Here is a 14,975-nt window from a genome sequence, read left to right on the forward strand (position 1 = left end):
CTGCAATTTAATACTTATTTTAAAATTTTATTGAGCCCCTTGAGGGAAATTTAAAATTAGCTGTATCACTGAGATTTTAATGCATTATGTATTGAAACAGAGGAACATCTCCAGAAATGGATAGTTGGTGGTGTAATTGTGTACATTCTGTCACATTATCTCTCCTATACTCATCCAACAAGGCACATTAAGTTATCTGTATTTGTTTACTTGACTTAGAATTTCTTAATTAGAATTTTTATCATTGCTGTTTATTTAAACCCGACAGGACTCCTCTTTTATTTGTTCACCTTTAGTAAACTTTTTCTCCTTTTAGTTTTTATTCTGTATTTTTATTAAATTTGAATAGTTATAAAAGACGAGGAGGCACACCGGATGATGTGATGCTGCAACAGAGAAACCAGCTTTAGTGGGAAACTGAGAAAAGATAAAACTATAGGAGGGGAGAATTTAACATTATCTGTAAAAAAAAAAAACAAAAGCTCATACCAAACATTTACCTTGGTATAAAAACAACTATCTTATGATGTATGTGACAGGAAAAGATAGCTTCCTCAATGTTTTGAGATTCATAAAGAAATGGAAAAATGTCTTTTACTACAACCTGTAGTAAAAGAAAAAGTGATGGAGGAGCTGGTGTTTGGAGTGTTGCAGGTTTCATCCTTGCTGCATCAACAGTGCTGTAGGAATGTGTGTAAAGCAGCAGCACAACTCAATGCAAGTTGACAAGTGAGTAGGAGTGGAGAATGAGTTAAGAAGCTGCACTATTTACCACTGCAGCTCCTCTTCAATTGGCCACAGACACAAAACCACAGATAACTTGATGTAGGTCTTGAAACCTGCTAGATTTCTAAGCTGCAGTTTGGTCCTTTCCTACTGGTAAAAGGCAGAACATCCACACACTCTCTCCAACAAAAACATATGAAGTAAATTTTAGAAAAAACAATTATTTTGTTGATGTAGCTGACAGTGAGGGACATCACAAAGGCTGTCTGTAAAAGGTGTTTAAAAGCTACACAGACAGAAAGAAGGAACACTGAGTTTAGAAAAGCATCCCACTGATAGACATGACAAAATCTGTTCAAAGAGCAACAGTAGAGCTACTGTAAAAGGTTATATAAGTTCAAATAAAAGCTCAGTGAGTATGACTTTTGTTTACTCACCCAGGGGTATAATGAAAACATCTCTATAAGCAAACACAGGGCTGACACTAGTATGTTGATGCTAATTTTATTAAAACTTTCAGGCAATTAAAAATGAAGCTTTCACAATGTTGAAGGTTAACAGTTGTGATCAGTAGTGATTTGTGACAATAATTACTTCTGTCACTAGAAAATGTGATTATTAGAGCAGGATCCCCATCGAGGAGATGTCCAATTTGCATTGATGCTTTTCAATAAGTGACTTCTAATTGAAAATTTTAACAAAATCCCATAAATACACAGTCAGTTAGCGCACATTGGATTACAGCATAACATGTAAACACCTTAGCAACAGCCTCATCTAATGATTCACAGCAGTTTAAATAGTAATATTACAAATGTAAGTGTACTAACCTGGACTACATCATCTGCAAAATGAAACAATGTGATGTTGAGCGCTTCAGAACACATTTTTCTCAAAATCCAGTCCAAGAAAAGGAAACATGAGTGGATAACAAACTCATCTGGTGGGATTTTGACACATACTGAGCACAAGTCTGACATATTGTGAGTCTGAATGGCCTGCAGCAGGAGGCAAGACCTTAAATCCCGAAACATCGCCACAGAACACCTTGAGGACACTCTCGGGCACTTTTCCCAGAACACAAAAAGCACATGTGATCTAACTGATTAAACTGGCAAATCGACACATTAAGATTTGTTCTTAAAAACTGCTCCTTCTGAGATGCTGTGTTTAAGGCAAAGTAGATGCTGCAGCAGATCCGGGCCTTTGTACGAATAAATGTAATATATTACACTAAAAAAGCAATATATAATTGTTTTTACCAACTAAAATCAATGTATAGCTGTCACTAATTTATCAAACACAATCCCTTAAAAATGACTAGTAAATCTCACTGAATCAGGAACAAACAACAGACAAAAAGAACTTGATTTGACCAAACAATGAGATGAAAAGACACACACACACACACACACACACACACACACACACACACACACAAAAAAAATACAAAAACAAAACAAAAAAACAAACAAAAAACCCCCACAAATATCACATAAGCTCTGACTTACTGTTTGTTTTGAGGCGAGCGGGCTCACTGTTGCGGCTTCCTGCTTGGTTGATAGCCTTGACGAAAAAGATATAACGGGTCCCGCTCTGTAAGCCGTGGACGGTGTAGTGGTTCTGCTTGATGTTTGGGACGATCATCCAGCTGTCTGCAGAGTTGTACAAACCTGGCAGAGACACACAGACATACACAACATTAGTACCAAGGTTCTGCTGATGCCTTCAGGCTGTGCATACTCCTGCTGAGAATCATTTTTCTATTGACATTTAAAAGAGAGAGAGAAAAAAACCACTTCCAAATAAACAATTCAAGCATTATTTATTTTTCCCTTTTGAACCCCCAACTGAGTCATCTCACCATAAGAGGCCTGGAGACCAGATGGCTCTTGATGTTATGTAACATTTATGTGAATGTACGGATCCATTCCATTACCCCTCAATCAGGTTATCATGACAAGTGCCCTGAGGCAGTTCTGAGTATTCACAAAGCTGAAGCCATAAGCCACTTGGAGCAAGGCACTTACTGTTTGACAACTACTGAAAGTAGGCACCTCAAGGCAAAAAAGTACGAAAGCCTTTCATGTTAAAATGTATGGAAACGTGTGCAATACTGCTCTTATCCACTTTGATTTAAAGCAGACAGTTAGTAATGCTGGGTTAGCTCTGCAATAACCTGTTAGAAAATAGTGATTTTAGTCTTTGAGTTCCTGCCAGCCATGACGTATGAAAAGGAAATCTCTGCTCAGGACTGAGGAGAGGATCGCCTACAGAGTGGTCTTTAGTCTTGTGAATAATAATAATAACATCAATGCTGCTTAAAGTTACTTAAACCACCATGTGTTCTAATAAAGTACTATTCTTAAAACCTGTTGCAAAACTAGCAGACCAATCACCGGCAAGCCTATGTGGAAGTTTGTTCCATAAAGATTGAAATTATTGGGGCTAATAATAATAGATGGTCAAATCAACAACTATATTAACACTATGAACAATAGCAGTATGAACCTGGAGTCTGGACAGAAATTCTGTTGAGGAGCAAACAACTTAGAGGCAGCACTCACAAAGAGCCAGAGACACCAGTGCAAAATAAAACAACATTCTCATCTCATTCAAAACTTTTAACAAAACTAACAAAACATCTAGTTTAATTAGCACTACAGCTGCGATTAACATTTAAAGACTTAAAAGCAGAATAACAATTATTTTTACTGTCTCATCTTTCCTTCCTCTCACAATTACAAGGAAATAAAACCCTGAGAGGGAGAGAGAGCTCTCAAAACCCTGCTTACCTCGTCCCTTCTGGTGAGGATGCTTGGTGAATTATTGAGCAAGGTGGAAACAGCATGCATAAGTAATGGCAGAGAGTCTGCTTGTAAATATAAATACTTCACAGGACGCAAATAAGGCCTTTAAAAGTGAGGCGGCTTTAAGAATGAATGAGGGGAGGGGACGCTTAAAGCTAGAATGCAAACTACATTTTCACCTGAGCTTTTCTCAGACAAACAAAACACAAGCCGGAGGTTCATCTTTCCTTAAAAATGAACAAAAAAAAAAAAAGGAAAAAAAGGAAAAAAAGGAGGCAAATTACAGGCTACTTTTAAAATGTATTGTGTACAATAAAATCCAAGTAAGACAATTGTTCTACAGTGGCAGCTGTCCTTTGTTGCTGTAAAATTCATGCCACCCACTTGTCGTTTTATAAGCATCTTGGACAAATTTAAAAAGGGTTCAGTGTGATGTGGGGTTTTAAGAGATACAGTGGAAAGATGAAGGAAAAGAACTTCATGCTGCTTTTTATTGTTGGAGCTTTTGATCTTGATAGCACCTCACCATTTTTACCAAATTAGGTCAAAACACAGCAACACCCTATTGCTAGTTTTGCAGCTGCAAAAGGGGTTTTCTGGTAGAAGCTTCTGCTGTTTTTGAGAAAACTGTGACTTCAAAGTAACGGGGAGGAGAAAGAGAATGTGCCAGTGCAGACAGAAAAAGAAAAAGGAAAACAGAAAGGGAAAACTTGCATCCAAACATTTTGTGTGTGCATGTGGTTGAACATGGAAAGTTGTGCATCTGTGAGGAGGGAACAGCAGCTCAGAGTGTCCTGGGAATGAAAGTGGGTTTGTCTTTGATGATGCAACATACAGTTAACAGTGACAGTGTGCATCTGCTGGTGTGCCTGTATGAGTCTGTCACTCTTTTCCTTTTTGCATGAAAGAAAACACACTGTATCTATGGAAGCAGCAGTTCCCATGAATTTATTTCTTGATGCATCTACCTAGACTCAGAGTTAGAAGTGATCCTGCTGAAGCTGTGAGAGATTCCCTACCGAGATGCACATAAAGACGGTTTTTACAAACCTGTGGGCTGCTCAAATGCCCACTGTGTTTCAGATTTTCTCTTGTGATAATCATATTCATACTTCACCGCAAGACTGTGGTGAAATATTTGCCCCTGACTATGAAGAACACATAAAGAGGTAGGAAAAGAGACAACGGGGTCTAAGGTGGGAAATAAGCAGACAGCTGAAGATAAAAACATAGATATGGATTAAATATTAGGAAAAAGAAATTAATACCAGCTTTGTTTATCTAGGTAATTTTATTAAAACTATCATCAGCTATGAAATACAGAAAAATAGACGTCAACATAACTAAAGAGTTTATTTTTAACAAAACAGTGAAGGCGTTTTCTGAGGGGGGGGGGGGCAGTTCAATGTTACAGTAAATACAGTTATCAGGTTTTGTACATTGTACTACTAAGAAGTACAGCATATAATAAAAATACTCTCGTGGGCTCAACTTATTTTCACATATCCATTCTCATCTGCAGAATTGGGCTGATTTAGGAAAACCTTGTGTGTAAGACCTACATTTCTTTTGCCTGGGTTCAGTAATCATTACTAGCTGCCTCAAAACAACCTTTTAAAGTGTCTATAGTTTGGATAAACACAATTAGAAGGTAAAAGAAACATTCAGACACTACAGAGCACATATAAGAAATTGTATGTACATCTTTGAAGAAGCACTTGATTAAATCAGCATGAATTAAAAGCAGCATACCAATTATGCAGCATCACAAGGATTAGCTGTAAAATCGAAGTCCAGTGTGATCATACCTCAGATCAGTTGATCTGATACCAGTTGGCAGATTAATGTATTAGTCAGAAAGACATGCTTTCAAACCCTAAGCTAATGCTGTGGAGTCATTGTCTCTTATGTGGGGTAGTGTTGACCACGCCAACTGTTTGAGACTACCTCCATAACTTTGACATCCCCCTTTTAGCCCTTTCTGCCTCCACACCTGACACATGTGCCACAGTTTGAAACTGCACAGCTTGTATAAAAAACTTTAAATAATTCTTAGCGTTTTGACGGTGCTAACATTTCTTGGTGGTATCTGGTCTCACCCGCTGACTCCATTTTCTACTGCTTTACTTGAATGATTCTACAAAGGCAAGCCCCAATGACTCCACTCCTACTCCTATTGAGAGGCCAGATATATAAATATAAACAGAAAGAGGGAGACAGGATGGCACTCATTGGGGAGCATTTAGCCACTTGGAAAGTTTGAGGAAAATACTATGGTTGAAACTCAAGTGGTATGGCGGGCTAAATGGGTTTGTCTCTTTCTCAGTTTCTCCTATGAATCTCTGAGGACTCTGTGGCAGCACAGTGCTGAATATCTGAGTCACTCAGACTATCACAGCTGAAATGTATCCTGATGGTTCAAATGGCTAGAGCACTTGAATTGCTGGGTTAGATGGAGAAATATCAGGCTACATAGAGGAGAGAGAAGGAGATGATGAAAGGATCAAAGGGTAAAAAGGCACAGGTGTGTGTTTGTGTGTGTGGGCACATTCTTGAATGTGTACAATTATGTACATTCATCTCATCCTCCTCATATCAGTAAGTGGTAATTTCCACCTTCCCTATATAACCATTATCAGAATGATGTTCACCTGTTCTTTTGTTTTCTCCTCTTCCACTGTCAGTTTCTTTCTTTCTGTCTTTATATATAGAAACAGCAAATCATCTAGAACTGTAACGAATGCCAGCTGTTGGATAATACCCACTATCCTATAGAAGAATACCGTCTGCATGGTTGCAAGTTCAGATTGTAAACTGTTCAGCAATTTTGAGAAAGAATGTTTTGTTTGTGCAACACAGAAAGAATGATGTTCTAAAAGATTAAAAACTAAATTAATTGTCTTTTGAAAATCTTGTTAAAATCTGTTTACATAGAACAGCATTGGTGGCGAGACTGGCCAGTGAACGGGGATGTTGCTTTTATCCCTCTGAGCTACGTGTTTTGGATGCCTATACAGTCTGCTTCATGGAATTAATAGGTATTGGATGTGAAATGTGCTGTGAAAGCTTACGCATTTGGATGTGGTATCACTTTAATAACAAGAAAAAGCACTCAAACACTTCTATCATTCTATCATTTAACCAGATTGCGTCTGCCAGATTTTGACAGGCTTTGATTTGCTAGCACAGAAAAAAAATATCTCAAATAAATCTCATGGTGTTTTTAAAGCCAAAATTCTTTAGCTTTCAAATAACTAGGAAGAAAAGCTCTGATTCTACATCTCTCCGCGGAGTTTTCACACAGCTAAAATAAAAATCTATTTTAGGAATCTGCTAGTTCCCACATCTACATTATGTCCTATTTTATAATGAGTAGTTTTGATAACTCAGCTCTATGTCACAATAAATAAAATCACTGAATACATCAAACCACTGAAGTTGAACAACATATGCACAACTATTTGTATAAAATACTGAACATGTGACAATAACAGAAAAAGTTAGGTATCATGTTGCTTTAATCTTCATTGCATTTGCAGATTTTGGATATGATGATGATTTTTATAAGTGTCTAGGTGCACATATGTCATTTTATGATTAAAAGCTGGAAAATTTTTCTAACGATGAATAGTACTTGCATCTTTTTGCACATGTGTAAAGTGTAACTGTGTGAATTTGTGTGAAAAGAGCTCAGGCTGTTAATGTGTCAATGTTTATTATAATCACTACTAATAAACAGACAGGTTGGGTTATTGATCTCCTCTAATGATATAGCGATTCATGTCTAAGTTTGATTAACAATATGGCAGATATTTATAACACAAAATGTCTCTGGACAACTACTGTTGTATGGTAAACACCTTATTTAACTGTAAAGAGAAACCCAAAGAGACTTGTCCAGGGTGTACCCTATCTCTTAACTGATAGGAAGCTGGGGTGGGCTCCAGTCCCGCAGCGACCCTGCACTGGAATAAGCAGGTATAGAAAATGGATGGATGGATAAAAACCCAACAACAGTAGTAACTTTACTCACTTAACTAATTTGATTAGTATACAGATAACACCATAATTTTTCTACATGCTTACGACATCACACCGTTGCTGAGATTCCTTTCAAACCACATCTGTAATGACCCATTTATTTCTGCCAGGTTCCCAATTCTTTCATCAGTCTCATATGATATTAAAACACGGGTCAGCACAGCATTTGATCCCTCTTTGCCAGACCTTGAATAAAATATTTACCCCGAGCCATTGCTGAAATGCATCCAAAATGGAGCGAACATGAAATTCTTTTCTGTTTTATCTGTTTTAACACCTGTGTAAGAATAAGTGTGTGAGTGTGTGTGTGTGTGTGTACGTGCATGCTCTTGGCTCACTTATGAAATTTGTCTGGCCAGTGTAGATGGTGTACTGCAGCTCATAGGAGGTGACACTGAACTCGTCCTCTGACGTCCAGTGAACAGTGATAGTGTCGTGGGAGGCGGTGCACAGCTCGTCTCTGATGGATGGTGGGTTGGGGGCTACAATTAGAAAAAAAACACAGCACAAAATTAAAATGAAAATTCACCATTGAGGATTTAGATTTTAAATTGATCTTCAGAATGTGAAGGTGTAGCCTCAGAATTGTAATCATGCAGGAATCTAAGTATATTTTATACCTTTATTTAATAAAAACAGTGCGTGAAAAACCTTGCAGAATGTCTGCATTGACAAAAAAGATGCTTAATAAGGATATCTGAAGGGATGTGTGATGCAATAAGGGCTGATGACTTCAAAGACATAAAGTAATTGGAAAAATATACGCTGAGCAGAATCTACTGCATATCATTAACATGCTCACAGCACATCAGACAGTATGAATGCCTTACCTGTAAGGTAATCTAGCCCCTCAAGAATTTTCTTCTCCCGAGAGAAGTCAAGAGCAAAGTTGTCGAATGCCTCATTCAAGTTAACGTCAGGAATCAGTACCTGGGAGGAGGCCGTTGCCATGGCAACCCTGCAGAGTGATCAGTACATTGGTGTTGATGAAGGAAAATCAGAAGGGTAGAGGATATAAAGTAGCCACAAGAAAAGAGAGGTGGAAAGAGAAAAGATGAAACATGAAGAGGTGGGGGGAACAAAAGGAGAGAGGTGGCAATAGCATCAGATAAACAAGAAATGATGTGAGAAATATTTGTAGTCTCAGATAATGCATCTCCACCACACCCTTGCCTATAGATCTCTAACACTGTGTTGTCAAAGCAGACGCGAGCCAGACACACACTGAAAAGACTTTTTTTGCTCTCTCCACAGCTCTGTGGAAACTTGTTCCTACTTCTGTTTTGAGCTTCAGAACCCAGCCTGAACCACAGCTTTGGCAGGGTTACATAGCAGAGTGCAGTATGGAGCACAGGGCTGTGCTTGGCCCTTAAGACTTCTGCTCCTGAGTCAAGAACAAAAAAGAAAATAAATGGGATGGTGAATACAGGGGTTGGCCAGGTGCTGGAGAAAAAAAATAAAATAAAGCTGAGCTGAGACCAAAGAAAAGATGCTACGCTGGCTGCAGATATTTTAAAAAGTTCTTTGTAAGAGAGACAGAGTTTCCGGCTTGAGGCAGGAGGAAGAGCTGATAGTAATAAAGGGGGTGGAAAGAAAAACTGCAGAGCTGGCCCTGAAATGATAGATTATTTTCAAAAGAGGCCTGACATTGATCACAGGAGCTGGAAATGTTTGACATAATGCTCATTTCACCAGTGGCCTTTCAACTGGATTTCAGAGGTAGAAATCAAATAAAAGAGAATTCATCTCAGGGCAGAAGATTTCATTTAAAAAGTCAAACAAAGCCATGCTGTCGGGTACATTAAAAATACGTCTCTGTATTTTGCTATAAAGTGAGACGACTGCATATAATGGAGAGAGTGAGAGAAAAAAAGATGGCTTGTTTAAATCAAAGTTTATGATCAGCATTTTTGACCTAACGGATGAAAGTACGAGCCAAAGCTGAAGTCACAGTAAATGGAGTGCTGAAAGCTTTAGAGTGGGGATGTCCAATTCTGGTCTGCAGGGGCCATTATCCTGCAGATTTAAGATGTTTCCCTGCTCTGACACACTCAGAGTAAATGGTTCTCCATAACAACTTGTTGTGTTCATAGGCTGAATAAGAGTAAATTCAACACTGTTGTTAGTTCAAAGAACTATTACAGAGGGAAGATGAAGGGATTCATAGAGGTAAACGGAGGGCTGAAGTTTAACAAGTGTAAAGTAAAACATGGTATAGTGATGCTTTTTTTAATAATGAATTCTCATCAAATATAGTTGAATAAATACAGCTTCTTTCACCTTGCTGTGGGTACAGGCATTTTCATGTTTATGTAGTACATCACCCACCTCTCTGCCACATTTCTGGCAGACTGGAGGAAGCGGGCGTGGTCGTTCTCCTTCAGGCTCTGTTCAGCCTGTGTGATGAGTGCACTGGAGCGCTCCAGACACTGGCGACAGTTTGCAATCTGTTGAGCCAACTTACGGAGTTTCATCACCTAGAACAAACACAAACACGGTATATGTTGCTATGCTGTAACACAAACACATGATTTATATTCATAAGTGCAACCTTAACATTGGCAGAATACATTTAAGTTCTAATAAAAAAGACAGAAAAAAAATACATTCAGTTTTTTCTTCAGTGGTGAAAGCACAGACAAGAAAACCAGCTTGGTATTACTTTGCCCAGTAAAAGTTTTACTACCTACCAACATATTCTTTAGATAAAAGTAGCTGCTCTCCAGTGTTTTCAGCAGGAGATATTCAACACTGTGAGAGTCACTAATCCACAACTACATGCTGTCCACCCTTTGAGAAAATAAAGCCACATTTTGCAGCCAGGTTGTTGCAAAATATTAACACATTGACAGATTTGCCAGTACCTTTGAAGTAAACTCTGCTGGTCAAAACCAACAAGTCTCCAGACTGCAGACCCCAGGAACAGTAGCTGGAATTTTATTACTGTAAAAAACCCAAACAAACCCTTTGCTACTGAACACGCTGCAGCTCGATCAGATACTGTGTCATTAGGAAAACCTTTACTTGAAAACAGTCAGGGGAGGACATTGCTGTTTATATGAGAAGCTAATGACAAGGAGGAAGTTATTTTACACACTGTAGCCAAAATATTTGCCCTTTCTTTCATAAAGGTCCCCACAGATGCCTGAAACCACTCAGTGTAGATTCCATTCAGATGAACAATCACAGACAGTGTTCTAGATGCTTGCACATCCAGGAAAACAGGAAGACATAAAGAATGCAGCTGAGAGGAAAGGTCCGATCACAGGGTTAGGGTTTAATGAAACCATAACTGTTTCATTCTCACGCTGACCTTATAACCATGTTACGTAATATAGAGGGGCAAAAACACAATTCATAACAGCATGTTATCTAATACAACAGCAGTCTAAGCTGTTATAAAGCTGTGTAGGTGTGCATGTTATGTTATCCTATGAAAGACTAGCAGAAGTTTTATTCACTGTGCGTCTTGTTTAGTGTGCATGTTTTGAATATAACAGGAAAACACTCCTCTTTATTGCAAATGACCATTCTGTGCACCAAAAGTCTGGTCAAACACAAGCACACACACAGTTTTGTATTGCCGTCCCATTTGACTGCAGTTCATCAGCGAGTGCACAGTAATATGATTTCCGTCCGAGCATAAGGAGGCCTTTCTATGTTCATTTGAAAAGGAAAATAATCTATTTATCTTCAATCTGTCTCAGTTCCTGATTCTGGATATGAAATTAGTTTAATGAAACTCTAAAAAGAAGAAAAAAAACAGTAGCTTCTTGTGAGCTCTGGGAATGTCAATAAAAGGTGAGCTGCAGAGCAAAACACAGTATCAGCTATAGCAGATTTAGGTGGGACAAAAGGATCCAGCAAGAAGAGACACACCTAAAAAGCCATGCGTTGGGATTTTATTGATCAACAAATGTCACAGTTGGATTTTAAACAGATGACCAGAGGATTAGCTCTTCCTGGAAGAAAATACTTTGTCGGCCACTACGTTATAGGTCTGAATATGGAAAGGTTTGAGGCAACTTAGGAGAAACGGCTCTGAGGAACTTCCTTGCCTATGGAGCCACTCACGGGCCAATCAACTCAATTCAAAGTGCATCTTATTACCTAAAGGAATCAATAAATTCCTGACTTATGGTGGGGGTTGCATACCAATTGTGAGGCTCTCAGACCCACCTTCAAACTCTCCAAAATGCTCCTTTTGTCAGATTTTCTCCTCCGATTCATTGACAGTGATGTTGGACAGAACACCCCCTGTATTCCTGCTCCTGTCTTCTTACAAAAACCGTTCTCCTTATATGACTCATGAGATTCTCAGATCAATAAAGATGAGATTAGAAAATTAGATGATTCTTCTCTAAAACTGACATTGCAGTCTACTGATGAGACATGGTGAATATTTGCAGATTAGACATAAGAAAAGCATCTTACTTTGCTATTAATCCACTTTATGTTAATATGTTTGATTTTTTAATATCAAATCATGTCCAAAATATATGTGTAATTTCTAATATATATGTATGTATGTAGGAAGCACAAACAGCTGAAATAACTTGTGTAATTATTTTGGTTGATTTGTTTGTTTCTTTTTTTTTTTTATCATACTTCATCAATTTGCTTTATTATCACTATTTTTTGTTGTTCATCTTAATTCATCCTGTTTGAACAACTAATCGCTGTAACTAAATGTGCTCCACTGCCAATGGGTTAAACAAGCTATAATTTACTGATGTGTTCACAACTGTCCAAATCTGACATTTCAAGACAAAGACTGAATAAACAGAAACATCTGTAACATTAATCCAAACACTGATATGCAAATTTCCGTGTCTGATCTTCTACCAATGTGGTTTTTGTCTCCATCTTTTATAAAACTTTATTAAAAGTGAACAACTATTTTTGTACTCATAAGAGTTATTTTAATTTTTCCAGTCCTTCTAGCTAAAGACATTTTTGATAATAAAATCACTCCTGTGAGTGTTTTTTTCTAGCCATCAGCCCTGAGGAGGAGGAACCACTGCAGACTCGACATACTGAGTTCACGGCCTGCATAAAGTTATGGACGAATTTCAAGGAGATCAGGCAGCGTTGTTTGCATCCTCCCACCTGAACTTCCTTTCCTTTGAATACAGGAACAGTCCAACAGAACCGGGCCTGAGTGGCTCTGATGAGGACAGATTCCCTCACATAGCTGTTAACATCATTGGTGTCACAAAAGATTGGTGATAGTAAATTTAATTTTCCTACATTAGTAATTAATCTAGGCCTACCTCATAAACAACCCGTCAAATTTAGTTTAGTTGTATTCAGAAATTCTTTCTTCAAGCTCTTAAACATTAATTTACACCACAGTTTAATAAATTCATGCTTTATTTTCCTTCATTTTTACATTTCTTTATTACATAAACTTTAGTTAAACATATTTACATGTTTTTGATTTAAATGTTTATATTTCTATCTCATGTAGTTTGTAAAATAGTGAAATATATTACTTTAACTGGTCATTGTGGTTTCCTTGTGTGGTCCTTTGGTCAATTAAAACGAGAACTCTATGAGTAGTGTGTGAGGCTGATTTATTTAATGATACTTGCTATATCAGTTTTCCCTCTAAATAGGGTGGTGCCCTGAGGTTTCTTTTTTAAAATTTTGTTATTAAATGTGTTAGTGCAACGCAGCTTTATGACCTGTTCACACTAAACACATCATTCATCACATATAACTACGGACAAATTAAAGAGCCATGCAGACCGCGGGACTGTTCCCAGCAGACATCAGACATTAATTTGTAACATTTAATGAGTTCTTGATGTCAGCAAAACAGAAAACAGTCAACAGAAACCTAAATTTGAGTCATATGTGGAGAGACATTAGTGACTGCATCTAATCTAATCTAAACACATGGTAATGTCTCAGCTTCTGGTTTGTAATATTTGGTGCTATATGCTGAAAAGAATTGAATGAACAGTGGAAAAGCTTCTCCAGCACTCCTGCAAATCTCGCTCTAAGAAGTATCTCCAAGCAAAAGACTTAATGGTATTTTTAATTGAAGCTTCAGACACTCTTCCACTTAGTCTACCATAATGTGTTGTAAATATGAACAACATTTGAGCTGGTTGTTGACTGCAAACAGAGGTGAAGCGAGATGACTTTAATGGACGGGTTTTTATTTGGCAGCATATGCTGCAAACAACAATTTCAGAGGTGATTGCTCCTCTCCTTCAGAATAACAGACAATATGGCACAGTCTGTGTGTTTGTCTCAGGGGCAGCTCATTTTTTATGCAAATGAAGCAGTGTCTAATTGAAATATGCATACAATTGCAACTGTGTGTGCTTTGTTACATTTATCATTGCTGTGTGCTGTAGAGAAGATGGGAAGTTGACATCTTGTTTCGGTTTGTTTAGATGCGTTTATAGTTCCCTTCTTAGTCTGTGGATGTCTTTTTTTATGCACAGACCCAGAAATCTAACTTCATGATAGTGTTTCTGCTCTTACACTGGAGGATCAGCATCTACAGGCACGTCTTTTTCTGCATCCACTCTTCCTACTTTTTGTTTCTCCTTTCTTTTCTTGTACATTTTCTGTTATCAAGCATATTGCTTTTAGTTTTCTGCCCTGATGCTTTAACTTCTTCCTTGGTCAGCCTGCATGTTTCCCTTCTACAACTTCACCATTTTCTTTGCACTTGCTCCAAATTTTAGACAAAGCTGAGTCAAAACAACAAAAATCTTCTGCAACCCTCTGAGAAGAATGATCTTCTTGACAGAGTTTTATAATAGTTTCTCCTTTTTCAACTGACACATGTCTTGTTAGGGCAAAGTTTCCTGCCAATCAGCCAGGTGCAACAGCTCCTTGGTCTGTTTTCAAAATGCAAATTCCAAAGTGATTCATGTTTTCCTTTACTTGATCAAAAGAAAAGAAAAAAAAAATAATACAGCTATTTATTGATTCCTGTACAAAGCTAGAAGGTTCAGCTATGAAATAACAATATGTGTGTGTTGTTTAATTTATTTACAGAAAAAAGTGAATGAACATCTTGCAAGTGGTGATTCCTTAATTCATTAGTTTAAGCCAGATGTTTTAGTAAAAATACTGTTAGTACAAGTTGAAATAAAGATGACAAGTCATCCAGGAATTTGTGAAAACCCTTCTCTGCAGTACTGGTCAAGTTGGTCTCATCTCTTCAGGTCTCAACTTGCTGGTGCTGTACCAATCCAAATGTGTAACATTACATGTACATGAAGTGATTTAAAAAGGAGTTTTGCTGTTGTGATGAGTTATAATTTTCATAATTAGAGTGAGAAAGGAAGAGAAGATGCTTGGAAGGCAGGCTGTCATATGAGAAAAACACAAACACTCATCAGGCCGTGGGAAAGTGTGTGTTTTGCTTTGGCA

General features: G+C 37.8%; 1 protein-coding gene across 4 annotated transcripts in view; it reads right to left on the reverse strand.

The window, feature by feature from the left end:
• mid2 (midline 2) overlaps nucleotides 1-14,975 on the reverse strand; it is a 156,188-nt gene that overhangs the window by 18,775 nt on the left and 122,438 nt on the right. For 3 of the 4 annotated variants that reach the window (XM_041990595.1, XM_041990596.1, XM_041990594.1), the window contains 4 exons: nucleotides 9,906-10,054; nucleotides 8,408-8,535; nucleotides 7,916-8,059; nucleotides 2,238-2,399 (listed from right to left, as the gene is read on the reverse strand). In XM_041990595.1, coding sequence (XP_041846529.1) covers nucleotides 2,238-2,399; nucleotides 7,916-8,059; nucleotides 8,408-8,535; nucleotides 9,906-10,054 — 583 coding nt within the window. Of the gene's footprint in view, nucleotides 1-1,289; nucleotides 1,794-2,237; nucleotides 2,400-7,915; nucleotides 8,060-8,407; nucleotides 8,536-9,905; nucleotides 10,055-14,975 lie in introns of those variants that run through there. The other variant, XM_041990597.1, reaches the window with a different exon arrangement.

Source organism: Melanotaenia boesemani, chromosome 7, assembly GCF_017639745.1.
Source record: "Melanotaenia boesemani isolate fMelBoe1 chromosome 7, fMelBoe1.pri, whole genome shotgun sequence".
Lineage (NCBI taxonomy): Eukaryota > Metazoa > Chordata > Actinopteri > Atheriniformes > Melanotaeniidae > Melanotaenia > Melanotaenia boesemani.